Source organism: Antechinus flavipes, chromosome 4, assembly GCF_016432865.1.
Source record: "Antechinus flavipes isolate AdamAnt ecotype Samford, QLD, Australia chromosome 4, AdamAnt_v2, whole genome shotgun sequence".
Lineage (NCBI taxonomy): Eukaryota > Metazoa > Chordata > Mammalia > Dasyuromorphia > Dasyuridae > Antechinus > Antechinus flavipes.
In genome coordinates this window covers 194,257,988-194,285,034 of record NC_067401.1, presented here as the reverse complement: position 1 = coordinate 194,285,034, position 27,047 = coordinate 194,257,988, and the positions used below count along the sequence as shown (strand labels likewise).

The 27,047-nt window shown below is 40.9% G+C and overlaps 2 protein-coding genes across 3 annotated transcripts in view; both read right to left on the bottom strand.

Annotated features, from left to right (window-relative positions):
- DEF6 (DEF6 guanine nucleotide exchange factor) overlaps nt 1–3,144 on the bottom strand; it is a 43,483-nt gene extending 40,339 nt beyond the window's left edge. The window contains exon 1 of the mRNA XM_051996454.1: nt 2,446–3,144. Coding sequence (XP_051852414.1) covers nt 2,446–2,634 — 189 coding nt within the window. The 5' untranslated portion in view covers nt 2,635–3,144. The remainder of the gene's footprint in view (nt 1–2,445) is intronic.
- Nucleotides 3,145–3,927: 783 nt separating this feature from the next.
- ZNF76 (zinc finger protein 76) overlaps nt 3,928–27,047 on the bottom strand; it is a 32,252-nt gene continuing 9,132 nt past the window's right edge. Inside the window, exons 2-15 of one of the 2 annotated variants that reach the window (XM_051996451.1) lie at nt 26,230–26,397; nt 14,983–15,063; nt 14,746–14,823; nt 14,060–14,259; nt 12,891–12,959; nt 12,412–12,528; nt 10,495–10,570; nt 9,536–9,661; nt 9,119–9,298; nt 8,001–8,234; nt 7,705–7,865; nt 6,385–6,546; nt 5,825–5,938; nt 3,928–4,805 (exon numbers count right to left, since the gene is read on the bottom strand). In XM_051996451.1, the coding sequence (XP_051852411.1) occupies nt 4,701–4,805; nt 5,825–5,938; nt 6,385–6,546; nt 7,705–7,865; nt 8,001–8,234; nt 9,119–9,298; nt 9,536–9,661; nt 10,495–10,570; nt 12,412–12,528; nt 12,891–12,959; nt 14,060–14,259; nt 14,746–14,823; nt 14,983–15,063; nt 26,230–26,302 (1,776 nt within the window). In that variant the 5' untranslated portion in view covers nt 26,303–26,397 and the 3' untranslated portion in view covers nt 3,928–4,700. The remainder of the gene's footprint in view (nt 4,806–5,824; nt 5,939–6,384; nt 6,547–7,704; nt 7,866–8,000; nt 8,235–9,118; nt 9,299–9,535; nt 9,662–10,494; nt 10,571–12,411; nt 12,529–12,890; nt 12,960–14,059; nt 14,260–14,745; nt 14,824–14,982; nt 15,064–26,229; nt 26,398–27,047) is intronic. The other variant, XM_051996452.1, reaches the window with a different exon arrangement.

The following is a 27,047-nucleotide window of genomic DNA, read 5'->3' as shown; positions in this document are numbered from 1 at the left end:
ATCAAAATTACACATTTCTGCAGCAAAAGGGATTCAAGAATAAAAGGGAAAAACCTGTCTAAAACCTGTTGATATTTTAACACATTACTCAGGAAGCCCAAGGAATCTCCTTCCTTGGATGTCTGTTCAACTTCAGTGGCTCTGGATAAGAGAAGAAAGTGTCCTAGTTATGGGACAATGATAAGAGGGTAGAAAGTGGACATAGACACTTCCTCCCAGATCCTCCACTAAAAGTGGAGTACTAGGACATTTCTCCGTGCCGGGTAGTTGGGTTTTTTTGTTTGTTTCTTTAGTCATTTTCAGTCATTTCCAACTCTTCATAATTCCATTTGGGGTTTTCTTGGCTAAGATACTAGAGTGGTCTGCCATTTTTTTCTCCAGCTCATTTTACAGATGAGGAAACTAAGGTTATCAAGATTAAAGCACTTGCCCAGGGTCACACAGTTTTTAAGTCTCTTAGGCTAGATTTTAGCTCAGGTCTTCTGATCTCCATTGTGCCCCCTTGCTGCCCCATGTTGGACAGTTTCTTATTATGTCTTGTCTTCCTCTGTTAGACTGTAAGCTCCTTGAGGGCAATGATTGTCTAGCCTTTCTTGGAATCTTAGCACAGTCTCTAGCAAACATCAGGTGTTTAATAAAATGTTTATTGACTAACTGAGGGTGATCTATAATAGGTCTCTAATGGGAGCCAGAGATAACACAGCATGGTGTTATGCTGTGGCTCTCCCAGTCTCCCTGGATGTGATGGGAGAGGTTCTTAACTCCTGTTCCCTGCCCAGAAAGCTTAGAACTCTGTGCCATTGAGTAAATGGGGAGAAGAGAGAAATCAGTCTGGAGTACAGGATGACTTGCTTTGATTCGAAGTGACTGATCAGACCGCCAGGAATGAATCCCTGGGTACCCCTGTGAGCAATTGATCAGTGGAGTGGAGTAGTGAGTTTCAGGAGCTCCAACTCTTTCTTGTAAATTGGCCCCAGGATTCAGGGAGGCAGAAGGTAGTTGATACATAAAATACTCCTTTCATCCAGTCATTCTACTGTATTATTCATCTCTGGGGTTTCATTTTTCTCAGCTGTATAATGAGGGAGCTAAACTAGAGGGTCTCTGAGGTTCCTTCCAGTTCTGGGTCCATTATCCTTGGATTTTTTTTTTTTTACCTTTTATCCCTTTACTCACAACTTCAGAGTACTACTTTCCCCAAGGTCAAATACAAATTCCTCTTTTAGACATTTAAAATCTTTCACTATTTGGCTCTCATCTATTTTTTCCAGGCTTATTGCATGTTAAAAAGCACTATATGGTTCAACTAAATGTCTTTCTTGCAGATTCTAACAAATGACATTCTATTTCCCATCACCATCCCTATGCACAAGGAAGGCATTCCCTCCTTGTCTCTTTTCTCCAAAAATCCCTGGAGCTTCCTTCAGTTTGAGAGCAGTCTCTTCCATGAGGCTCTTTATCTCATTTCTTCCACCCCTGAAATGGACTTCATACACTTACATATTAATTAGATGAAATATAAGTCCCTTGCAGCTGGGGATTATTTCATTTTTGGTTTTGCAATCCCAGTGTCTAGCACAGTACCTAGTGTCTGAAAAGTTTCCCTCTCAGATACTTCAAGCTGGCAAAGCCTTTCAAGAATCAACGGCTTAGGTGATTATTAGTAAGGTAGCTGAGTCCCTGCTTGCCTCTTAGCCCAAACTGTTCCAGGCATGGACAGAAAGGAGATCCTGCAGCCTAGTCACTTAGGTAGCCACTTTCAGCTGGGCAGTTATATTTCAAAATGATTCTGGGGACCCCTTGCTAATTACTCCCCCAGGGCCTCAAGCAGTAGTTCTTCAACCTAAATGTCTGATGGAGGGCCAGGCAGTGCTCCAATGGAGGAAAGGTGTTTCGGGGGGAGCTTCTTTCATGTCCTGGGTGGGAGTGGACCGACTGTACATGGATCGGGGGCAGGGGAGATGCAGCCCCTTGGCCCTGAGAGGAAGTGACTGAAGAGGTTTCTAACTGTCTCCTTTCAAAGCCGCCAGAGGAAATGGGGCAGGAAGATACTGGCTACACGTCCCAACATGAACAAGAGGAGGGTGTAGGGTGGGAGGCCATGTGTGCTCAGTCAGAGTACGGAACGCGATGGCCTGGCTCATCTCTTCAGAAGCTCCACAATCTCCCCTCGTGCCACTATCAGTCCCTGGCCCATTGCCCAGGGGGTGGTTGGAGTTGTCCCACACTTAGCAGGGAGCCTCCCGCCAGGATGAGAGATAAGTCCCTTCAGTCATGGCTCCCAAGCTCCTCTGGCAGGGCTCTGGGCACCTGTGCTGCCAGGCTGGCGCTCTCCTGGGGCAGTGCAGGAGCAAGCCCGGCTGGAGGTAGGGGCAGCGAAAGGCATCTCACCCCTGGCCCCTTCCTTCCTCCCGCCCCAGACCTGTTGGCCGGCCTCTGTCTCACCTTGAGCTGGGACTTAGAGACTTTGCCGCTCTTCTCCACATCCAGGGCTGTGAAGGCATACCAGATGGATTTGAGCAGTTCCTTCCGCAGGGCCATGGCCGAGAAGCCTGGGACCCGGAGGCTGCTCTGACACCCAGGAGATCCGGTTTCAGGAAATGCAAACGGCTTTGGAGACCGCAGAAGGGCCATACTACAGAGCACTAGCTCCACCTGCCTGCTCTGAAGTATTCTAGGTTCCTCCTCGAAGGGGAGAAGGGGTGGGTATCTGAGATGAATAAGAGCCGGTTTATTTGCTTGCCCAGCCCCTGAAATCACAGATCTTACTAGGGACTCCCTTGGCCTCAAGAGCTGGTGGGGGTGGCTCCCAAGATCACTCTAGTGCCTGAACTCCTTGGTTCATGGAGACTTCTCGGTGATCCAGAGGAAGAAAGGGGTAAAAGATACTTCTCATCAGAAGTTATATGGATAAGCCTCTGAGCACTCAGCCTCTCTCAAATAGGGGAGGAGTAAAGGGGAGTGGGGAAATGGTGTAAAGTAGGCACTTTCTTCAGTTTTTCTTCCTATGAAATTATTGAAACCTTTTCCCTTTTCCCATCCTCTCCCCTCACACCCCTTAAGTGTGCTCCTCCAGGGAATTAAACGCATAATGCTATCCAAACCTCATGAGATCTTAACACAGAAGTCCTTCTTTGACTTATATGGGAGACATCTAGTTCAACTTCATGGAATCAGGCTCCAAAGGGAAATCAGAGGCACTGATCTTCAGACACTTCCAAAAAGCTGGAGAAGTTAGTGCTCCCTAAGTGCAAAGTTCAAGTTATCGTTTGCTATGGAAGAAGAGAGCTGTTCCCATCCCAACAGCCTTCTCTTTGGGCATTTCTAGCACACACATAAAACCTGGGAAGGTATGTACTTTTAAGTACGATTGTCCCCATTTTATAAATGAATGAAGCAGCTCAGCTTCAGGAGGGATTAAGTAATTTGTCCAGTGTCATCCAGCTAGTGGAGTTTTAAAACCTAGGGGATCTTGAACAGCCAATCCAGTACTACCTTCATGATACTATGTCCCTGGCTTGTCCCTCACCATAGGGCCTTGCCATCTAGGTGGTGTTGAACAATAAGGAAGTCTCACAGGGCAAGCTCTCAGCAAAGAGATGAATATGGAGCTGAAATTCCCCTGAAGTCTGGAAGTTGCAGGTGTAGAGATGCATCCTTGAGAAGGGAAGAGGGATTGGGAAGATGGGACTCAAATGGACGCCCTCTGTCTGGCCAATATGAACTGATCTATGACGGCCACGTCACAAAAAGCCAATTCTTTCGTATCAATTTGTCTTCTACCCTCACCCCAGCCCTGGTACCTTATCCCAATCATAGTTAGAAGAAACACAGGACTTCATGGGCTCCAAAAGAGGATTCAAAATTACTGAGATCAGTGTCATGCTGCTGGTTCCTATCATGAAGGGTGAATGACTGAACCATATGGAAATTTGGGACTTTTATTAAATAAGCATCCACCCACTCACCATCATCACCCTTAGCAGAAAAAAAAATTATAAAAATGGAATTAAAAAACAAACAAAAACCACACACACACACACAAATCTCAAACCCAGCAATCTAAGTGCAGGGACCACTCTTTGCTCCAGCCATAGTATGGGTAGTAGGCTGAGGGAGACTGTTTCTTTCTACTTGTCTGCCATAGGCCCCTCAGGAAATTCTTGCCATTTGCCTGGACATATTGGCCCCTCTCGACATAGTTATTGCTGTATGTGGCTAGAGGGGCTCCAGAATATCCTCTGGTGGAGCCAGGTGCTCCCCCCTCCCCTGCTTCTGCTGGGGCCTCCCACATAGTGGGTAGCAACTACCTGGGGGCAGAAGGCCAGCCCCAAGGCATCCTTGACCTCTACTCACTGTCCTAAGGAAAGGGGTAAGGGACAATAGGGTGTTCTCAAGAGGAAGAGGAGCACCCAGGCAGGCTTCAGTGGGAGCCCCAGGGCAGTCTGATGACCCAATGGGTCCTTCTCACTTTCTGAGGACATCTAGAACTCCCTAATTTTGTCTGCCACCCTTATTGATGGCAAAACCATTCCCTTTCCCCCAACTATGCTGCTCTCAACACTGCTTTCTCTGGCCCAGCGACCTCTATGTGGCCACCTTCCGTGGTTCATCCACTGCCTGGACGCTTGGAGACAGTGATGCCTGTAGAACATGGCATCTTCTTTGCCACTGTGTGGGACCCAGCTTGCTCTAGGGTCTCAACAGCCACTCTCTGACATAGATGTCTCCAGGGTCACGGCCCCCTGCTGCATGGCGGCAGTAGCCATACTAATGGCCTCCTCCAAAGTCTGCTGCTCCTCCAACTACAGGTGAGTGAGAGGGAGAGAAAAGGAATGAGACTCTTTGTAGACAAAAAATAGGCTTTTTGTGTCCTCCAAAGCTTACCATAGTGCTAGTTGTACCTCAAACACTCAAATGCTTGTTGTTTGGTTGATACACAGAAGAATAACATGGTCAAGGAGTCTTGGAGGGGTAATGGGCCTGGGTCATTTTATAGGAGAAAAGGAATCAAAATTCTAGCAGCATAAAACTTTTGAACTAGATAGGATCTTAGAGATGACCCAATCTCTCATTCTTTGTCCTTCTTTTACAGAAAAGATTACAAACTGAAAACTTAGAGAGTAGACATTTCTAAGATGACACAGCTATTCTGCCTAGCATAAGTTACACTTTGGAATCTCTTCCAACTCTGAGATGTCATGATCTGTAATTCAGTGAATTACTGGCAGACTAAGGTCTCCTGATTTTGCCCAATGTCTTTCCTACCAATGCCACTGGCACATTGCCACTCCAAATTGAAGTCAGAAAACCTGGGCTATGGTCCTGGTACTTCTGATACCTGACCTTAAATTAAAAAATATATATCTCTTCTCAGTTACCACCATTTGTAAAATGGGAAAAATAGTTTGCATTAATCACTTCACAGAGTTTTCTGGATGGGCAAATAAAATAAGGTACGTAAAGTTCTTGGTAAACCTTAAAATTGTTACTACGATATAAGACATACAACTATTTTCTGGGAGATCAAGCTTATCAGAACAGGCATGGAAAAGATACAAAGAATGATGAATAATACTATGGAAAAGAATAATGAAGCTACTGGGAAGGATCTGATCGTATGGAAATAGGAATGGGCAAATCATATTTGGTACTCTGATCACAAAAGACCCCAAGATGTTTTATAATCCTATTTTGGTCTGAGAGAAGGAATAGAATCAGTTCCTTTGAAATAAGTTCTTTCTAAAATTCCTTTTTAAATTTCTTCTTTCTCTGGATTCCAGTAATATCTTGCTCTCTTCCTGTTTCCCTACAATTCACACACCTGCACTGCAATGTGAGTCCCATTGGCTGTAGCCAACAGTGCCACCTGCTGGTGATGAAGGGATCCTACCGCTGAATCTTCAGTCACCATGGCTCCTGAGGTTATGATGGTAACCTGAAACACAGAAAAATGTTTGTTTTTCCCCTTTTCTAGCATATTTCCAGACATTCTGGGAAAGGGATATTATAGAAAGATTGAAAAAAGAAACAAGAAGACTATTCAGATTCAGAAGCTAATTGACTTGAGGTTCAGGACTAATCTTTTTCCAGAGTCTAATCTGGCCCAGGGGTTTCAAATAACAGAATTGTAAAACATCAAAGCACCTTGGGAGCTCATCTAATTCCATTTCTCACAGTCACATTTTACAGAGTCCAAAAACAAAGCCCAGCGAAGTAAGGTCCCATAGCAGGTGACTGAGACTATTCAATAATCTTTAAGATGATACTGATAATGACTTAAGGAATCCCTTTTTTAGCAGTAAGAAGGGCTGTATAATTCCACCCATGGTTGAATGCCTCCACTGAGAAGGACAGAGAGAGAACAAAAACTCTGGGTCGTACTGGTTGTGTCTCAGTGCCATCAGCGCTGACCATGGTGACTGTATGTGTGCTGGAGGTGGCGAGATCTTCAGGGCTGGGGATGGCAAGGGTCGTGCCGCCATGTTGGGTCACCATGCTGATGGCACTTCCTAGGGCCTGCAAGTCTTCAGGGGATAGACTGACCTGTGATAAAAGGTTTGAAATAAAAAGATCATCTTGGCTATAGGTTAAGCTATTGGATGTTCTTTGTTAATTGTAGATCAAACTTTTTCTGTAGGGATCTGGGCCTGCTCTGTTCACAATTCAACAAAACTTCTAGATAACATACAACATACAACAAGATTAAGAAGGATGCAGTTCTTATTATCCAGGAGATTATACACTAGTCACTAAGGATTAAATGAAGCAGCTGATTTGGGATGGAGGACTATGGCAAAGCTAGGGATTATGGCAGAAAAATACTGACTTTGGGCATCAGAAGACATGGGTTGGAATCTAAACTTTGCTACTTACTCTCTATAATTTTGAGAGTCACTGTCTCTCTCTGAGCCTCAATTTCCTTACCTGTAAAATGAGGGGGATGGATTAGATTATTTCTAATGTCTAAGGGTCAATGATTTTGAGATTTACCTCTAATGATTCTGTAAATATCACCAATATTAACAACTTGCCATGTGCACAGTACAATGTACAATGTCACATGTATAGTATAAGACTGAATAAATATAACTGCATGAAATAAATAGGGAAGAGATATCATTTCCTTTTGACAGATGAGGAAACTGAGGCAGAGAAGTGAAGTGGCTTGTATAGGCAACTAAGGATCAGAACTGAGTCTGTGGCAAAGGCCTAGAGCCTCCCCTGAGTTTCTTATGTCCTTCTACCTTTTTTTTTTTGCTGAGGCAATTGGGTTAAGTGACTTGCCAGGGGTCCTTGCCAGCTAGGAAGTGTTAAGTGTCTGAGGCCAGATTTGAACTCAAGTCCTCCTGACTTTAGGGCTGGTGCTCTACCCACTGTGCCACCTAGCTGCCCCTATGTCCCTCTATCTTGTTCAGATAGTTAGGTGCTCCCCATTTTAGAAGAAGTGGGACCAGTGCCAATGGGGCTTTCTGCTCAGAATTCACAAGAACTGGAGTGTCCACCTAAGACTTAGACCTGGCCAGGCTATTCTTCGGGGACTGTAGTTTCTGCCACCTCCTATAATTCTATAAAGGTGAAAGATTTGGGAGCTTGGGGGCCATTACAAACACACATTTTGGGGATGACAACCTCTTCTTTTTAGATAATGTGATTTTTGTCAGCAACAGAGGATCTCTCCCCTCTGAGCCCTAGAGCCTGTACCTGTTGGGTGCCATCCTGGGTGATCAGGGCCACTTGAGGTGGCCCATCCTCCTCTGTCACCATGGTCATCTGTGCTGGGATGTCACCCTCTTCTTTCACCTCTGATAGGAAAGTGATGTGAGACCTTTTGGGTGGGGGGCTCTCCTCAGCTGCAGAAGCAGCTAGGGGAGGGAGGGGAGGCACCTGTTAGTTTCTGGTCAGCACACCAAAGCCTGATTTTCCCCTCTCCCCTGAACATCCTGGCCTTGCCTCCTGGGGGCACTGGTGCCAGGGTGTGTGGTGACCCTGCCCCTCACCTTCCAGCTGCTGCTGTTCATAAAGGGCCTGTTCACTTTCCTCGGTGGCTTCCAGCTCTCCATGGGCGCTGCGCTTGTGCATGGCCAGGGTGGAGGTCTGCCGGTAGGTCTTGCCACAGCTGCTGCAGGTGTACGGCTTGCAGTGTGTGTGCACCACGTGGTGCTTATATAGGCTTGAGTACTCAGTGAAGCGCTTGCCGCAGCCCGGCACGGTGCAGACGTACGGCTTCTCCCCTGGGGACACTGGGCTGTGAGGGGGGTGGGGACTAGGGCTGGCAAGGGGGGAACTAGGGGGACAGAGAGGGGAGGATGGGGCTGGTGAGTGAGGAACTGAGGGGCAAAGGTGGTGAGAGAACTAGGGGGACCAAGCAAGGAGATGGGACTGTGAGAGGGAAACTAGGGGGACAAAAGGTAGGGGCATGGGGCTGTGAATGGAGACACAGGGCCTGGTCCAGGGTGCTAGAGTTGATAAGGGAGGAGTAAGTGGGATGGAGGGAGACATGTAGCCGTCAAGTAGAATATGGGATAAATGCTTACTTGTGGACTTGACATGGGGGTGAGAGAGAGGATGTGCACTGAGAGGACAACATGAAGCCAATGAAGGGGAAGGTATACAAAGTTTTGGGGAAGTGACATGCAAGGCTAAGGGTGTGGGCCCTGAAACCAGGAGATGGGGAAAATAACGTGAGGGACTGGTACATACAAGAGTGCCATGGCAGGTGGACAGAGGAGGACAAGGGGAATATTACAATCTACCTTTCCCCCACCTGTTCCCATCTTAGTTTCTCTTCTGGGGCTATCGCTGGAGAGGGAAGAACTTGGTATAGGTAATAGAGGAGCAGGTAACTGAGAGCTACCTTTGTGGACCTGGTCTGCCAACACCAGTCAAAATGGGGAGGCTCGTTAACAAAAATAACCCAGCCAAACTCAAGGCATTGATTCAGCTAGAACACTAACCTTCCTGCCCATCATGGAATACCCAATAGGGAAGGATTGTCAGATTGGGAAATGAGAAAATTGCCTAGGTCACGAATCCTGGAATCCCTGGAAGTGGGGATAAGGTGAGAAAGGGTCCTGGGCTGGAGCTAGGGAGGGCTCTTAGGTGCCAGCTGTCCCACCTGTGTGAATGCGCACGTGGTTCTTGTAGTTGGTGGCACTGGTGAAGCCACGGCCACAGTGGGGCTCCGGGCAGGTGTAGGGCCTCTCGCCTGTGTGAGTACGGACATGTACCTTTCGGATGTTAGATGTAGTGAAGGATCGGCCACAGCCCTCAACAGGACATCGAAATGGGCGTTCACCTGTAGGAGAGCAGGACAAATGAGGTAGGCAGAGGGGACTGTAATGAAAACATTTTATCCCCAGGGTTTGCAGCATGAGAGTGCTCTACGTTTGAGAAGATGGTAAAAGTTGAGATGGAGATAGCTTTTTTTTGAGCATGGACTCATGCTTGGAAGGAATGGAACAACATAAAGGGGACATTATGGGCTGTAGTGCCAATGAGCAAGAAGGACTAGAATGACAGGCAGAAGCCCCACCGGTGTGGGTGCGGACATGCTTCTGCAGGTCTCCTGATGTCTTGAAGGCCTTGTTGCACAATTCCTCTGGGCACTTGTATGGCTTCTCACCAGTGTGGGTGCGCACATGGCTCTTCAGACCATACCCTATGGGAGGGGAGAAATATGTATCAACTGGGAATTCCTGGAGCCCTAACTTCTCATAGAGCTTCCCTTCACTACTCTTCTTCTCGTTTCATTATGGACATTATAATTATCTACTCCAAAGGCCCAAGCTCCTTATGTGCTTTTAGTTCCAGCTTTCCCCAACCTTATCCCTGGTCCTTTGAGTTCTTGACCTTTGCCCCCTCAACTTGAGAGGCCCGTGTCCTTCAATCTATGATTGTTCACATAGTCCTACCTCTCTTTTCAGGCCAATCTCAGTCACTGATAGAATTACAGAATTGGAAAAGATCTTAGAGATAATCTCAGCCCTGATCCTAATTTCATAGACAAGGAAACTGAGGCTCAGAAAGAGGAAGTGATTTTTCCTCACTTTCCAATAGAATATACTACCTTTTATTTCTGGGAAGAAGAATCCTCCAGAGATACTATTTAGAAACCAAAAAAGCCCCATCAGGTCAAAGACCTGTTTTTAGATAGGTTCTGATTTTGGATTAGGGCAGTGAGGTAGCACAGTTGATAAAATATAGAGCCTGAAGTCAGGAAGAACTGAGTTCAAATTCAGCCTCAGACAAGTCACTTAACTCTGTAACCTCAGTTTTCTCATCTGTAAAATGATCTGGAGATGGAAACAACATACTATTTTAATATCTTTGCCCCCTCAAAAACCAAACCCAATTGGGATTACAGTCAGAAATGACTGAAATGAACAAGAAGATGAAGCAACATCTTGAATTTCCTCCAGTTCTTCCCAAGTGATCTGGTGACGAAGTTCCTTTCCATCTGTAGTCCTCCCAGACCCACCTTGATTGATTTACCTGTGGCAAAGGCCTTTCCACAGCTGGGGAAGTCACATCTGTATGGCCGATCACCTGTGTGGGCTCGTTCATGTACCTGTAGGGTCAGGAGAGAAAGTGATCTTCCAGATCACTCTATTCTGCAAATGGAATCCTGCAAGATTCAACTCCATTGAACAAGATATGCCCTAACTTGCCAGTACCTGAGTACTCTTCTCCTCTTTCTAGTTTCCTTTGTTTGCTCCCCATTAGATTGTAATTTCTTTAAAGGCAGGAACTGAATTTTTTGTTTTTCTTATTTGTATCCTCAGTGCTAAGCACAGTGCTTAACAAATGCTGACTGAATTGAACTGAATATCCTATTTCAGAAAGGAGATATTTGGAATGGTGGTGTGTTACCATGTGATACCATGGTAGAAGACCTAGAATTGGAGCCAGAAGACTGTATTAAAACTTCAGCTGTTACTGATTGAAAGCAAGCACCCCTTTTAGCTTTGATTTTTCACTTGAAAAAATGGGGACAACTGCCTCACAGGCTAATTTTATCAGGGTATATCGAGTCCTCTCTAAGCAGAACAGTTTGGAAGTCTGAGCTCTGATTTTTGTCTCATCTCCCCTCCAGCCCACAAAGATAGAAGTGACTTCTAGAGATGTCCAGGAGGCTACAGGAGAATATTGCAAAGATATCAAAAGATAAGAACCACCTATCAGTGAGGAGCCAGAGAATGGAAGAAAATGTTCATCATAATCTCCAGGGAGATGGTGGCAAAGCAGATGATGATGTGTTGGGCTTGGAGTCAGAAAGACTGTTCAGATCTGACCTCTGACACTTACTAGTTGCGTGGCCTTAGACAAATTACAACTATTGTGAATCTATTTTCTTATCTATAAAATGAGAATGATAATTCTAGTGTTTACCTTATAGGTTTATTGTGAGGCTCAAAGGAAATTATATATAATATAGTATTAAAAAAAAACTTTAAGATACTATAGAAATGTCAGTTTTTAAGATCTTTGTTTTTAAAAATAACCTTCAATTCCAAATATACCTCTCCTCAGAAAGCCATCTCTGAAAACAAATAAAGGACAGGAAAAAGCAGTTCAGCTAAACTAATATATCAACTAAATCTGACAGCGTAAAAAGTTTTCCACACCTACAGTACTCCACATGTGCAGAGAAGGGAAGGAGAAACTTTTTCTTCTTTCTCCTAGCTTGAACATAATAATTAGTGTTAATGTTCATTACTAATGTCAGTTATTTTATTCATAATCACTTCTTTACTTCATGGGATCCAGAAGAGGTGTTTTCAAAGATGTAAAAGATCCCTTGGTGGCCTTCTCCATGGCTTATGTCTCTTAGTCATTTGCAGACTACCTGACTCAAAGGAAAACCAGAACCAAAGCTGCCAAAAAGCTGATTTGGATTCAATATGAAGAACTTTCTAATACAATGATAACATTCCAAAATATAATAAGTTGCTTCCAAAAGTAGTAGGTTCCCTATCACTGGAGGTATTTAAACAGACATTAGCTGGATAATTGTCAAAGATATTGAAAGAAGGTGTGCAGAAGAGTTTTGAACTATAAAAAAGTAGTCATGTGAAGCAGAGGAATAAGAAGTGTATGCTCTTTTATAGAAAAAAAGTAATTCTGGCTCTTAGAGGTCCGCAAGGGTTAGAAAGGGACTCTTAGACATCTGGCAGCTCTAGAGGGTCCCTCTACAGAGATTCTTCTATCACCTCAAATAGAGACTTTTCTTTCTATATGCTCCTGTGTCCCTTAGACTCCTATTCCTACATTGAGCCTTTAATATCTCACATAGTAATGAACTAAATAATAAGAATGTACCAGGGATGCTCTACTCCATTTTGGCTAGACTGAAAGGACTGAGTTATAGCCCCAGGAATAGCAAACAAAGCCATCTGCTGGCAGACTTACTTTCAAGTGATGAGCAGTGGTATAAAGGCGGCCACAGCCCTTGTATCCACAGCGAAATGCTCTATCTCCAACTTGCTGCCCTTTGCCATTGTGAGGGGGCTGGCTATTGTGCAGGACCTACAAAGGAGAACTGGAAATCCTCACTCCCATTCTCTGGCCTGAGGGGAGTGGAGGACAAACAGGGCAAAACAAATGAGTCAGTTGGCATAGTTCAGGTTGAAGAAATGTGGTGTGGCCTGCTAGGGAACCCTGAGTGAGTTAGTCGCCTTGTAGAGAGACAGAACTAGGCAGGTCTGTTGTGGGGCATGCTGCAAAAGAAAAGAGTAGTTACATTTACTCTGGGATGAAAAGTGGAGGAACACTGTAATTAAGGTAGAATAGACATCATCAGGCAGTCATGTGAGCTGCAAAGTATGGCCACAGTTCTAGCCGGCCTGAGTGAGCTCCCTGTCCCAGACTTCTAAATGAACATCACATACCTGGGAAGCGGCAACACCAGACTCATCCATCTTCAACTGGGAATGGACACTCTCCTCCACATCAGACACCTGGGGTTAGAAGAAGCATGAATGTGGATGTTCCCTATCATGTACATGAAGACTAAGTGACCCCCCCCCCCAAGCTTCTGAGAAAACCTAAGACCAATAAATAAAAGTAGCATTTCCACTCATATTTTAAAGCTTAGTAAACATTTTAATAATGTAGCCAAAGCACTTAGTAAATCTTAAGGACTACATATGATTTTTACATATGGGGAAAAAAAAAAAACTGAGTTCCAGAAAAGGATAATAATTTTTTCAAGAACACATAATTAGTGGCAGAACTGAGATTTGAACCCAGGTATCCCGATTCTCAGTCTAGAGTTCTTTTCATCACACTAAAAGAAAGGCGCTTTTGCTTCCTGAGTCTTCTGACAGATAGGAAGTTGTGACAACCAGCCCCAAAAGAGACATAAATTATTGACTTTTAGGGCAGAAAATGAGACTTGTCTCTTTTATGTTCTCAAAAGAGGACCATGACATCAGGGAGGTGATGTCATGACATGCAAATGAATTGAACTAGAGTGAGGGAGGCTGTGCAAGGTCACCTGCCTCACTTTCCCCTCCAGAGCCATCTGGGTCCTGGCCAGATATAGATCAGGAAAACTGGAGATGGTCCTCTTCTCTTACATAGACATGCTCTGGTTATGACTGTTCCTTTGTTCTAAAGTGTCATGGCTTCTTTAGAATCCCTAACCATTGAGATGGCTTTCCCAAAGAGCCACAAGTAAGAGAGAGAGACAGACAGACAGACAAACAGAGAAAGAACACAAAAGGGAAAGAGAACAGAAGGGCTGCTGACTTTGATCATCCCAAAGAATATGAACAAAAATCGTCTATCTAGTCCTTCTCAGACATAAGTCACTTTCAGCCTCAAACACTGCAGGCACAGCCTCCTTTGCAATCAGGTTAGACAAAGCCCTGTGCAAACAGCTCTTGCCCAGTGATGACTAATCAGCCGATGCCCCATGATGAAGGGGAGGTTCCCAGGCTCTGTGCCCACCACCCCTCCATCTCTTGGAGGCTGGTGTGTGCTGCAGGAAGCAAAGGGGAGAGCAGGGAATGGAGATGAGTGGCAGATTTTTTTTGGTTGCCTGTTAGCACCACACCTTGCTGGCATATTGCTCCAGGGCCACCACAGCATCTGCACTGAAGGCTTCATCTTCCTCTGTTGCCAGATCCTCTAGCCCCACTTCTGTCTGTACAGCTAGGACTGTGCTCTCAGAGGACATGGCCACTGGGTGGTGAATGTAGGCAGTGGAGCCATCTTCCAGTTGGACAGCTTCCACCGCATTAGGGTCATAGCCCTCTGTGGAGAAGAAAAGAAGAGGTATTGTTGGTACACAATTGAGTAGAAACTACTGCTTTAAGATCAGTATGCATCATCTCATTTGGAAGGATTTCTTTCTTCTATGAGGACTCTCTGACACTGTGGATAGCTTTTATTTTCTCTAGAGCTAAAGAGCACTGGATCACCCCTTTCTCAAAACAAGGTCTTCTGAAGAACCTTGCTGCATAAGTCAACATTTTCAGTGATTTTTAAATCTCACCTCCCTGGAGAACAATGGTCCAACAACAAGTAGGAGGGAGTATAAAATCATAACCTGTACCCAGTTAGATATCTAACTAGGTTAGATATTCAGGGATACTGTTGTTTTGCAATAATAAAGACCTTGTGGCATCTTGCCACCCATTACACTCACACTTACCCTAGCCCCCTGCAAATTCCTAGGAGTGAAGATAGTGTTTGGCTCTACATCACCCCCTTTCCCTCCAGTCCCCCGCTGACATGCACCTTTGGGTGTGCGGTGTATATAGGCCATGCTACCATCTTCCAACTGTACAGGCTGTCCATCTTCAAAGGAAAGAGATTCTATAAAAGCAAACAAACAAAAGAAATGTGACCAATGACTCCCTTGCCTAAGATCTTTTTTCACATCTATTTCTAAGGCAGTTGTCTCTGAGCCTCAGAAAAGTCCTCACTTTAGAAGTCTGTTCCAGGCTGTCTTAAACACAAGAAAGGTCTTCTTACCTTTCTCAACTGTCACTTGATGGATATAGGCTGTGGTTCCATCCTCGAGCTGAATTACTTGCCCTTCAAGTAGCTTCTCTCCTGTAACAATGGAAATAAACGGAAGTTGGTCAATGAATAAAAAATGACTAACCTAATGCGTTAAAAAATGGTTGGCCTAATAATAGTGTTATAGCAAAAGCCTATCTTTTTTCAATATGGGAGAGGGTACTGATGCCCATTTTCCTCCCCTACGTCATAACCCAAGCTTGTGTGAATGAAGAAACCTGGGGCTATCTCTGTTTATGAAACAGGAACTCTTGAGACTTCTTCGTGTCATTCTTTTTGCCCATGTCCTCCCAGGTCACCATGAAGTGAAGCAGAGGCCAACTAAAAATTACTGAAATAATTGCTACGGGAAGATAAAACAGACCCTTAATAGCTAACAGTTCATAGTAATTCAATTATGTTTAACAAACATTTATTAAGTAGCTATTATTTGCCTGGGACTGTGCTAGGTGCTAAAAATATAAAGACAAAAATGAAAGAATATGTGCCCCCTCAAGGAGCTTAATTTTGGGGCAGGAGGAAAGTATTAACAAATGGATAGGTTAGGAATGGATTCCTATAACAAATGACATTAAGCTCAGCTTTGAATGGATCTATGGAGAGATGAGGAAGAATAATATTTCAGGTTTGGGGCATATGGAGAAGATGAAAACTTATGTATGGAAAATAGCAAGAAATTTAGTTTGGTTGGAACATAAAAGTGCATGAAAGATGGTAACATAAAATAAAAATGAAAAAATAAACTGATAGGTTTTAAATGTACTTTATTCTATGGACAACAGGGGGCTGCTGAACCTTTTTGAGCAGGGGAGATATAAAATGCATGTTCAAATTTATCCTTTAGGAATATCCATTTGGAAATTATGTAGAGGATATATTACAGAGAGGAGATACTGGAAAAAGGGATAGTTATTAGGAGATCATTAAAATAGTCCAAGTGAGGAGTTATGAAGGGCTAAACTATGATGGTAGTCCTGTGCCAAAAATGTAGAGGCAGAAAGACTTGTCAACCAAATGGATATTAGAAATGACGAAGAGTGAGCAGTTGAGAATAACTCCACAGTCTCCAATATGGAGGACTTGAAGCATGGTGGTGTTCTTGAAAGAAATGGTGAAGTTTAACAGAAGTGAGTTTGAGATGCTTATAAGTCATCCAGGTAGAAAAAAGCAGCTGGTGACAGAAAAATGGAATTCAGGAGAGAGACAATAGTTAAGAGTAGTAACTTTCAAATCCCTGTACATACAGATGATGAAATTATAGAGAAACAGAGGGCCCAGGATAGAAACCTAGAGTAAATCCTCTCATAGGAGTACACAAATAAAGCCCAACTATTTAAATCATTAGTTATCATATTTACTCATATGATTTTCCCTTTTTATCCACTACTATTTAACTTTAAATTAGGGAATGGTTATGTGATTAACTTGGTCTTAGTCAGCTGCTATCTTTCATAATTTTCATAAATCTTTGGTGTTCTCATTCCAACATATTGTAAAAGGGAAGTGAATTTCATATCACCTAGTAAGCAGTGGAAAAATTAAACAGAATCCAGAATTCTTAAATTTCTTTTTTTGTCTCAGTCCATTCCAGAAAATGTTACTTTAAGCAAAAGATTATTAGAAGATACAGAAAGAATATGACGAGTGTGTGTGTAAGAATGTAATTGTATTTCTGACAAGTCCCAATAAGAGAGGGAAAACATAGGGTACTATTTACATTTAGGATTTTTTTTTTAAGTTTCAGGTTCAGAGCTTGAGTACCTTTTATCCAGGAAAATGAGGATCAGGAGTTAATGGAAGGTAGGAGATAGAATGTAATCCCAAAATGCTTTTTGTCTGGAGCTTCTGTCAAGACAGAAAGAAAATTTGGAGGGGGAAATTGAATGCAAAAGTGGAATGGGTTACCCTGAGAAGCTGAAGCTTCTTCATTATTGGAAATCTTCAAACAAATGTTGGGGGAATAGCTTTTTGTAACTGAATGTTGCACAAGAGATTCCTACTCAGTTTTAATTTGGAATAAAAAACCTACAGGGTACATTCCAGTTCTGAAATGGTGATTACTGAGTGACTCTGCCCTCTCATCCACTTTAGAAGGCTGTTGGATATTCCTTTAATTTTGACCTTGTAAGAACAAGATGTGTTTTGCTAATTGTTCTAAAGTTTCTGAGAAGTTTCTGGTAGTAGATGAAGTTACAATTTCAAAATAACACAAAATTGTTGGAGTGAATTACGTTAAGAGAAGTAGTTTTTCTCCAGATTTTCTTCTAAAAACAAGAACAGAATCTGTGAAAAGGAAATCAATAAAAATGAAAATCTAAGAAGTAAGTTTGAAATAACATTTCAGAAGATCTGATAGTGAAATGATATTTATAATATCACCCCTGAGACATTAGAAGAGACATTGCAGAACTACTAACTGTTCTAGAGAATCAGATTCAACCTAAGCTTCAGAAAAGAGTCTTACATGGCCACAGATACACAAGATGGAAATAATTATTTGGTTGCTCACAATACTGTGACTGGGTTTATGCATCAAGTGGAATCAAAAGGATAAATAGGCAGATTATAATAAACATGAATTTTTCAAGCAAAATAAAGTAATTTGTCTATTACTTTGTACAGCAGAAGACTGGATAATGAAAATTATTTTTAATATGGAACTGGTTTGCAATAGGAAATAAATATTGTCCTGGAAATAGTCTCCAGCTTTCTTACTGTATTTGCAATAGAGAGAAAGATGTCAGAGGCTATTATTGCAAAGCTATCACATGCCATTCCCTTCTCTTCAGGTCTGGAATGCACTCTCTCTTCACCTCTTTTTTCTTAGAATTCTTAGTTTCCCACAATCCCAGCACAGCCTGGAGTGGGACTCTGTTACTTTAACACACTAGATCTTAAAGCTATAGTGAAGTGGACATGCCTAATATTTCCAGAGCAGAAAAGAGGGTCTTAGATCAGGTCCTTAGAAGGATTTCTGAAGAAAGCTTGGGACAGGGTACTCTCCACCCTGGAAATAGAGCCCTAATTTAATAAAGAGTTAAGTGACAAGTGATAGGCTAGAAAAATGAGCAGACATAAAAACAGTTTCTGATCATAGAAAGATACTATGGTGACAAGGAAGATCAAAACACATTCAGAAAAAAGATAACAAAGGCAAAGCTCCTACATCCAAGGCCTCTAAGAAAAATAAGAATTGGTCTCAGGCTATGGAAGAGCTCAAAAGGGATTTTGAAAATCAAGTAAGAGAGACAGAGGAAAAATTAGGAAAAGAATTGAGAGGGGCACAAAAGGAAAAACAAAAAACTAATGAGGAGAAGAATGCCTTAAAAAGCAAAATTGGCCAAATAGGAAAGGAGGTATAGAGCTCATTGAGGACAATAATTCCTTAAAAATTTTAATTGAATAAATGGAAGCTAACCAAAAAAAAAAAAAAAAAAAAAAAAAAAAAATAGAAAAAAAAGCAAAATATTTCATTGGAAAAACAACCAACCTAGAAAATAGATCCAGGAGAAGTAATTGAAAAATTATTGGTCTACCTAAGAGTCATGATCAAAATGAGCCTGGACATCATCTGTCAAGAAATTATCAAGGAAAACTGTCCTGATATTCTAGAATCAGAAACTGAAAGAACCTACTAATGACTTCCTGAAAGAGATTCCAAAACAAAAACTCCCAGGAATATAATAGCCAAATTCCAGAATTCTCAGATCAAAGAGAAAATATTGCAAACATCCAGAAAGAAATAATTCAATTATTGTGGAGCCACAGTTAGGATAACACAAGATTTAGCTGTTTCTACATTGAAGGACCAAAGGGCTTGGAATTTGATATTCAAGAGAGTAATAGAGCTAGGATTATAACCAAGAATCACCTACCCAGAAAAACTGAGTATAATCCTTTAGAGGAAAAGATGGTCATTTGATGAAATTGAGAACTTTCAAGCTTTCATGATGAAAAAACCAGAGCTGAATAGAAAAACTGATTTTCAAACATAGGACTCTGGAGAAGCATATGGAAATGATCAGAAAAGTGATATCATAAGGAACTTAATAAGGTTTATCTACTTATATTACTACATGAGAAGATGATACTTGTAACTTATTAGAACATTCTTATTACTATGGCAGTTTGAAGGAATATATATGTACAGACTGAGAGCACAAGTGTGAGTTGAATATGAAGGAATATTATCTTTTAAAAATGATGAAATTTAGGGGTGAAAAAAGAATGTATTAAGAGAAAGGGAAAGGGAGAAATAGAATGGTGTAAATTATCTGCCATAAAAAAGAGGCAAGAAAAAGTTTTTATTTGGAGGGGAAAAATGGGAGAGAAGGTGAGTGAACCTTACTCTCATCAGAATTGTCTCAAAGAGTAAATAACATACACACAAAATGGGTATAAAATTCTATCTTACTTTTCAGGAAAACAGGAAGGGAATGGGATACAGGAAGAGGAGAGGGTAATAAAAGAGAGGGCATTTGGGGGAGGGAATTGTCAGTAGCAAATCACTTTTGAGGGGGACAAAATGAAAGGAGAAAGAGAATAGAATAAATGGGGGAAACAACAATTAGCAACAGTTATTATATAAAGAATTTTGAAGCAGGTTTCTCTGATAAGGCCTCATTTCTCAAGCACAGAGGGAAATGAGTTAAATTTATATTTAAAAAATAATAAAAACTATGCCCCAATTGATAAATGATCAAAAGATATGATCTATGCTCAAAGAGCGATAAATTCATGCATATCCTTTGGCCTAACAACACTAACTATTAGGCACAAATATCAAATGAGATTTTAAAAAGAAAAAAGAAAATGACTTATATGTACAAAAATATTTATAGCAGTCTCTTCTCAGGGCAAAAAATTTGGAATTGAGAGGATACCCATCAACTGGGGAATAGCTGAATAAATTGTGGTATGTATTTGTGATGGAATATTATTGTTCTATGGGAAATGATAAGCAGGATGCTCTCAGAAAAAACCTGGAAAGTCCACTATGAACTCAGCAAAGTGAAATGTAGCAATGTTTTGGAATAAACAGCTATAAATGATTTTTGCGATTCTCAACAGTACAATGTGTGTGTCAGTACACATCTACTCTGAAAGACTCATGATGAAAAAATCCTATCCATATCCCAAGAAGGAACTAATTGTGTCTGAATACAGACTGAAGCATTCTCTCTCTCTCTCAATTTATTTTTCTTGAGTTTTTTTTTTTTAATTAGCATGGGAAATCTATGTTTTTCTTCCACAACATGACTTTTATGGAAATGTTTTACGTAACTTCACATGTGGTTTCTTAATTGGGAGGGGGATAAGGGAGAGAACCTGAAACTGAAAAGCTTTACATTTTAAATGTAACTGGGGAAAACTATTAAATACATATTTTAGAAAAGAATTTTTAGCTTCTTTCAAGGTTCTGTTTGCAGGCTATTTTCCACAGAATGCTTTTCCTTGCTGAGAGTGTTCTCTCCTTCCTCCAATTATACTGTTTATATACTGTATTTTCCAGTAAAAACAAGCCCTTGGAGGATAGAGATGATTTAATTTTAATAATTAAGATAAACTTTAATAATTATTTACATTTAAGTAATTTAAATAAATTTCAAATAAATAATTTTAATTCTTCTTTATATCCTAGTGACCAAAGCAAATGCCTTGCACATAGTACATGCAGCTAGGTACCATAATGGATAGAGAGTACTGGGCTTGGAATCAGGAGGACTCATCTTCATGAGCTCCAAATCTAGCCTTACACACATATTAACTGTTATACCCTGGTAAGTTACTTCATTCTGTTTGCCTCTGTTTTCTCATTTGTAAAATAAGCTGAAAAAGGAAATGCAAACCATTGCAATATCTTTGCTAAGAAAATCCCAAATGGGGTCATGAAGAGTCAGACACAAGTGAACAGCAACATTAATAAATCCTTATGGAACTGAATTGAATGTTCTAAGTTAGAAAGAGATAACTCTTCCTTTTGTAATCAAGGCCAGACATTTCCCCGCCTCTGAATTAGACATGCAATTTCACTGGAACAGGGAATTCTCAAAGAGGAAGTACCTGTTCTCACGTGGGGGAAACTGCCCATTTAAGTTTACAAACATGTGTGACACACAGTATGCCTTAAAAGTGGGACCTGCAGATATTATCTTGCTGTTTCAAACCAGCCTCTTCTTCAGTTATACTACACTGCCTCTTCAGATTATGTTGTCTCAAAACAAGATAAACTCCTAAATCTAGAAGCAATGTCCTGAAATATGCTTCCAAAAAGGTTAGAGAAAAGTTTTTTAAGGTAGGATTTTCAGAATCTTCCTAAAACAATTCAATGGAATCAAAATGGAAACAAAATCAATGGAAGTGATTTGATTTCCTGACATTCTGCTAGAATGAGGTCAGCAGAGCTCTATAGACCTTCAGTTTAGTAAGCAGTCTAATACCTCTTCTCTTCCATACTTTATTTTGGAACCTCTCAAATACTGAGCTAACTTTAGCAATGTATGTGTCAACTTCATTATCAACATATACATCCCTGGAAAGTATACTGCTAGAATAAATGAACTTTACCCTGAGCATTCAAAATCTCTTCATTTGCAATAACCAATGGTTCCACATATGGATGGTTCAGTGCTAGTTGATGGAGAAACTATATTTTATTTTTATGTTAATTGTGAGGCCAAAATTGGCACAAGCCAGCAGAAAATCAATCCACTTTAGTCTTGGTATGAAGCCTTTTCGAGTTAAATAATTTATCTTAAGGGCAGTAAATGATCTTGATGCCATTTTCATCCACATGGAAGATATCATAGAATGTTACTGAAAATAGCATGCTAAAAACCATGGGAGCAAGCCACAGCCTTGCTTCACTTCACTGTGACTGGGAAAGCGTGAAAGCCATTGTTCATTATCCAGAATCCATGCAAATTGATGCACAATACTGATGAACTTGTCTGAGCACCCAAATTTTGTCATAATTTTCCACAAGTTCTTATGACTGACAGTATCAAAAACTTTGATCAGATTGACAAATGTATAGACCTCTGTTCTACTCCTGGCATTTATTTTTCCACCAGTGTTTCTTTCTTTCTTTTTTATGAAATACTGGTAGAAAAAGAATGATCAAAGACAGGACACAACTTTCACTTGGAGTGGATGGGACCAGGATCACTGATCCTGAGAGAGGAAGCAGAGTTGCTGAATTCTTATATCTTTTCTGCAAAGGAAATGGAAATTACAGAACATAAATGACTTACGGAGTTGATATCCAAGAAAAGTAAGAAGATAATAATCTAACACCTATTTGCCTTTGATCCCTTCAAATCATTTGACTCGATGAAAGACCTTTTTGAATCTTGAAAGAGCTAGAAGAGGGGATAATTATCATGGGTATATTTGAAAGATCATGGAAAAACAGGAGAGGTACCACAAGATTAAAAAAGAATAAATGTTTTTAAAGAAGGAAGAGAAGACAATCTGGGGGGGGGGGGGGAAGAAGCCAGTAAGCTTGATTTCTATTCCTGCAAAAATTCTAGAAGAGGTCATTAAAGAGATAATTGGTAAACATCTATATAGGAAGCAGTGAGGATAGAACCAGTCCAGCTTTATCAATAAGAGATCAAGCCAAACATGACTTTTTCATTTGTCTAATTTTCAAAAGTCAAATTCAAAGTGTCTAATTTTTATAGTAGAACATTATAGAGTCTAAAGAGCATACTCTAGTCATGTGGTTACTGATGAATGCAAATGTAGTTTGTTTTTGCATCACTTAGCCATTAGGAGAACTGCGAAATTATTCAATTAACGTTCTCTGTCCTTTTTATTTAGATATGAATTAGAGCACTACTAGCTTTATGTTTGTTTTGTTTTGTTTTTTTGCTGAGGCAATTGGGGTTAAGTGACTTGCCCAGGGTCACACAGCTAGACAGTGTCTGAGACCAGATTTGAACTCGGGTCCTCCTGACTTCAGGGCGGGTGCTCTATCCACTGCGCCACCTAGCTGCCCCACTACTAGCTTTATGTACAACTGTAGCCAAAAGTCACCTCAGAATAAAAAAACCCACAACAAATCTAAACTATGCAGGATTTTTGTTGCTCAAAATTTCCACTTACACAATTTCATCTCTACTCTCAACAAAAAATATATCAATTGTTGGAGTAGTTATCAAGAATTACTTTTAGCTCAAGCCATTTTCCAATTGACAAATGGCCAAAGTATATGAACAGACAATTCTCAGCTGAAGAAATTGAAACTATTTCTAGTCATATGAAAAGATGCTCCAACTCATTATTAATCAGAGAAATGCAAATTAAGACAACTCTGAGATACCACTACATACCTGTCAGATTGGCTAGAATGACAGGGAAAGATAATGCGGATTTTGGAAGGGATGTGGGAAAACAGGGACACTAATACAGTGTTGGTGGAATTGTGAATACATCTAGCCATTCTGGAGAGCAATTTGGAACTATGCTCAAAAAGTTATCAAACTGTGCATAATACCCTTTGATCCAGCAGTGTTTCTACTGGGCTTATATCCCAAAGAGATTTTATTTTATTTTATTTTATAATAACTTTATGTTGACAGAATCCATGCCAGGGTAATTTTTTTACATTATCCCTTGTACTCGCTTCTGTTCCGATTTTTCCCCTCCCTCCCTCCACCCCCTCCCCTAGATGGCAAACAGTCCTATATATGTTAGGTATGTTGCAGTATATCCTAGATACAATATATGTTTGCAGAACCGAACAGTTCTCTTCTTGCACAGGGAGAATTGGATTCAGAAGGTAAAAATAACTCGGGAAGAAAAACAAAAATGCAAATAGTTCACATTTGTTTCCCAGTGTTCTTTCTTTGGGTATAGCTGCTTCTATCCATCATTTACCTCAGGTCTCTTTGTCAAAGAAATCCACTTCCATCAGAATACATCCTCATACAATATCGTTGTCAAAGTGTATAATGATCTCCTGGTTCTGTTCATTTCACTTAGCGTCAGTTCATGTAAGTCTCTCCAAGCCTCTCTGTATTCATTCTGCTGGTCATTTCTTACAGAACAATAATATTCCATAACATTCATATACCACAATTTACCCAGCCATTTTCCAATTGATGGGCACCCATTCAGTTTCCAGTTTCTAGCCACTACAAACAGGGCTGCCACAAACATTTTGGCACATACAGGTCCCTTTCCCTTCTTTAGTATCTCCCCAAAGCGATTTTAAAGAAGGGATGGAGTCCTGTATGTGCAAGAATGTTTGTGGCAGCCTTCTTTGTAGTGACCAGTAACTGGAAACTGAGTGGATGCCCATCAATTGGAGAATGGCTGAATAAATCATGGTATATGAATGTTAAGGAATATTATTGTTCTGTAAGAAATGACCAACAGAATGATTTCAGAGAGGCCTGGAAAGACTTACATGAACTGACGCTGAGTGAAATGAGCAGGACCAGGAGATCATTATACACTTCAATAACAATACTATATGATGATCAATTCTGATGGACATGGCCCTCTTCAGCAATGAGATAAACTAAATCAGTTCCAATGGAGCAGGAAGAATTGAATCAGCTACACCCAGTGAAAGAACTCTGGGAGATGACTATGAACCACTACATAGAATTCCCAATCCCTCTTATTTTTGTCCACCTGCATTTTTGATTTCCTTCACAGGCTAATTGTACACTATTTAAGAGTCCAATTCTTTTTGTACAGCAAAATAACTGTTAGGACATGTATATTTATTTTGAATTTAATTTATACTTTAAAATATTTAACATGTATTGGTCAACCTACCATTTGGGGGAGGGGATGGAGGATAGAAGAGGAAAAAATGGAACAAAAGGTTTGGCAATTGTCAATGCTATAAAATTACCCGTGCATTTAACTTCTAAATAAAAAGCTATAAAATAAAGAGTAACAAAAAAATAATAATTACTTTTAGCCTGTTGTGAACATTCAGGATCTTGGACTTAAGTGGTCCAATGCAGTACGCTCAGTGGTTCTGAAATGCAAAATTACTGAGCTTACTTGGTTTCATGTAGAAACAATCAAGATCTGAAGAAGCAGATACATAAGGCTGTTATATTTGCTCCCAGTTACTCCTTCCTGGAGCCTCAGCTATTCCTTTGCACAGGGTTTTAGAATCTGTTCCTCCCTTCTCCACCAAGGAGCTCATCTTTTAAAGCTTAGCTCAAGTCTCCCTTCTTCTGTAAAGCTTTCCCCAACTAAATGACTCTACAGTGATCCCAACCTCTCCTGCACTCCCACAGAAACCTGCATACCCTGCCTTGCAATTCTAGTTATTGTTTCAGTTATACATGATATAACTCTTGGGTAATGAGCTATCGCTTCATAAACCATACAGGAAATCAGTCTCAATTCTAACTATATAATAATACCTTGTAGTTTATCTCCTCAAGCATGCTGCGAGCTCTGATTCCAGAAACTAAGTATCAGGACCTATGTTTCTTTTTACTCTTCTCCCCTAAAAGTTTCTTACTCCAGCACATAGTAGTATTCAACAAATACATGTTGATTGATCAGTTTTATCAGAATGATATTGAGCTCCTTCATGGGAATGTTGAAATAAGGAATACAAGCAAAGGCACTGTAGTGGACTTGGGGGATGTGTTTGAATCCTGGTTCTGCTCTTTGGCTATGTTTCACCTTCTTAGAGTCCGTTTTCTCTTGTTTAAAACAAGAGGACTTGTGAAATGATCTCTAAGGTCCCTATCAGATCTAAATGCTATGATCCTATGGTTACAAAGAAGTACAGTGGAAAAAAGACTTGGAGTGAAGAAGATCCAGATGTGAATTTGCACTTCTGATATTAGCTGTACAATCTTGGACAATTCATTTATGCTTTTAGCTTCATTTTTCTCATTTGTGAATTGGGGATAATGCCTATATTGCTTACCTTACATGATTATTGTTAAAGTAGAAGGAGATAATGAAAGCTAAACACTTAAAACACTAGAAAAAAGTTAATTATTGTTATGCTAAGTGAAGACAGAGCTCTAATGGCTCAGAATGAGAACTAAGACTGTAGATCTTGTTTCCAGTATCTCAGAAGATTTGAAGATTAGCAGTTAGCATGTAGGACCCATATATATGGCTTTTTTCTAAATGACTGAAATATTCTTTGCAACTAAAGGTCCCACATCTTGCCAGGTTTAGGGGAGGTGTCCCTAAAAACTTTACCTTTGACAGCTTGTTGGATGAAGGCTGTTGTCCCATCACTGAGGGTCACCGTTTGCAGTCCCAAGTTCTCCATGGCACACTGCTGCTTACACTCTCAGGCATGAATTTTGGTTTTGGGCAGCTCTGGAAGCCACAGCTGATTAAGAGATTTCCTTTTAGGTCACAAATCTGACAAGAAAGGACGAGGACATACTGTCAATCACACAGCTCTATTCTACTGCAAAGGCATTTGACAAAGAGAAGCCAGGGCCTAGAAAGGAAAGTGGATGAACCATTTTAACATAATTATCAGAACTTTCAATAAACATGTTGAATAACTGATTAAAATATAGAATGCAAATGAAATGGCAGCATTATCATCACAAGTCTTGGAAAGTAAGAGTTCATTTATTTAAACCCTCCAATGATTGCTATCATAAATAGGAACATAATGGAGGGCAGACAGTTGATAATTCCCACTGCTCCTGCTTTTCACGAGTACAAGAGCAGGACATCACTGATTGTCAAGATCAAAGCCCCCAAGGCTTAACCCTGTATTTATGCTATAGACAGGAGCTACTATCATCTGTAAAGAGGTGCCTCTTTGAAGCTGCAGGCACATACATGCTTGTGAACTCCTGCCTACCTGTACCTCACAAAGAGCATAAACTTGGGCAGAGTGGATGTGTTCTGTCCTAAGCTTAGTAGGCTCAATTCTTGTTGTCTGCTAATAGTTCTCCTTGACCCTAAACCCAGTCTGCCTACTTGGATACTTGCAACCTTCTTGTGCTAATCTCCAAGGTTGGTTCTGGACCCAGACCATTAACCTGTATTGATAT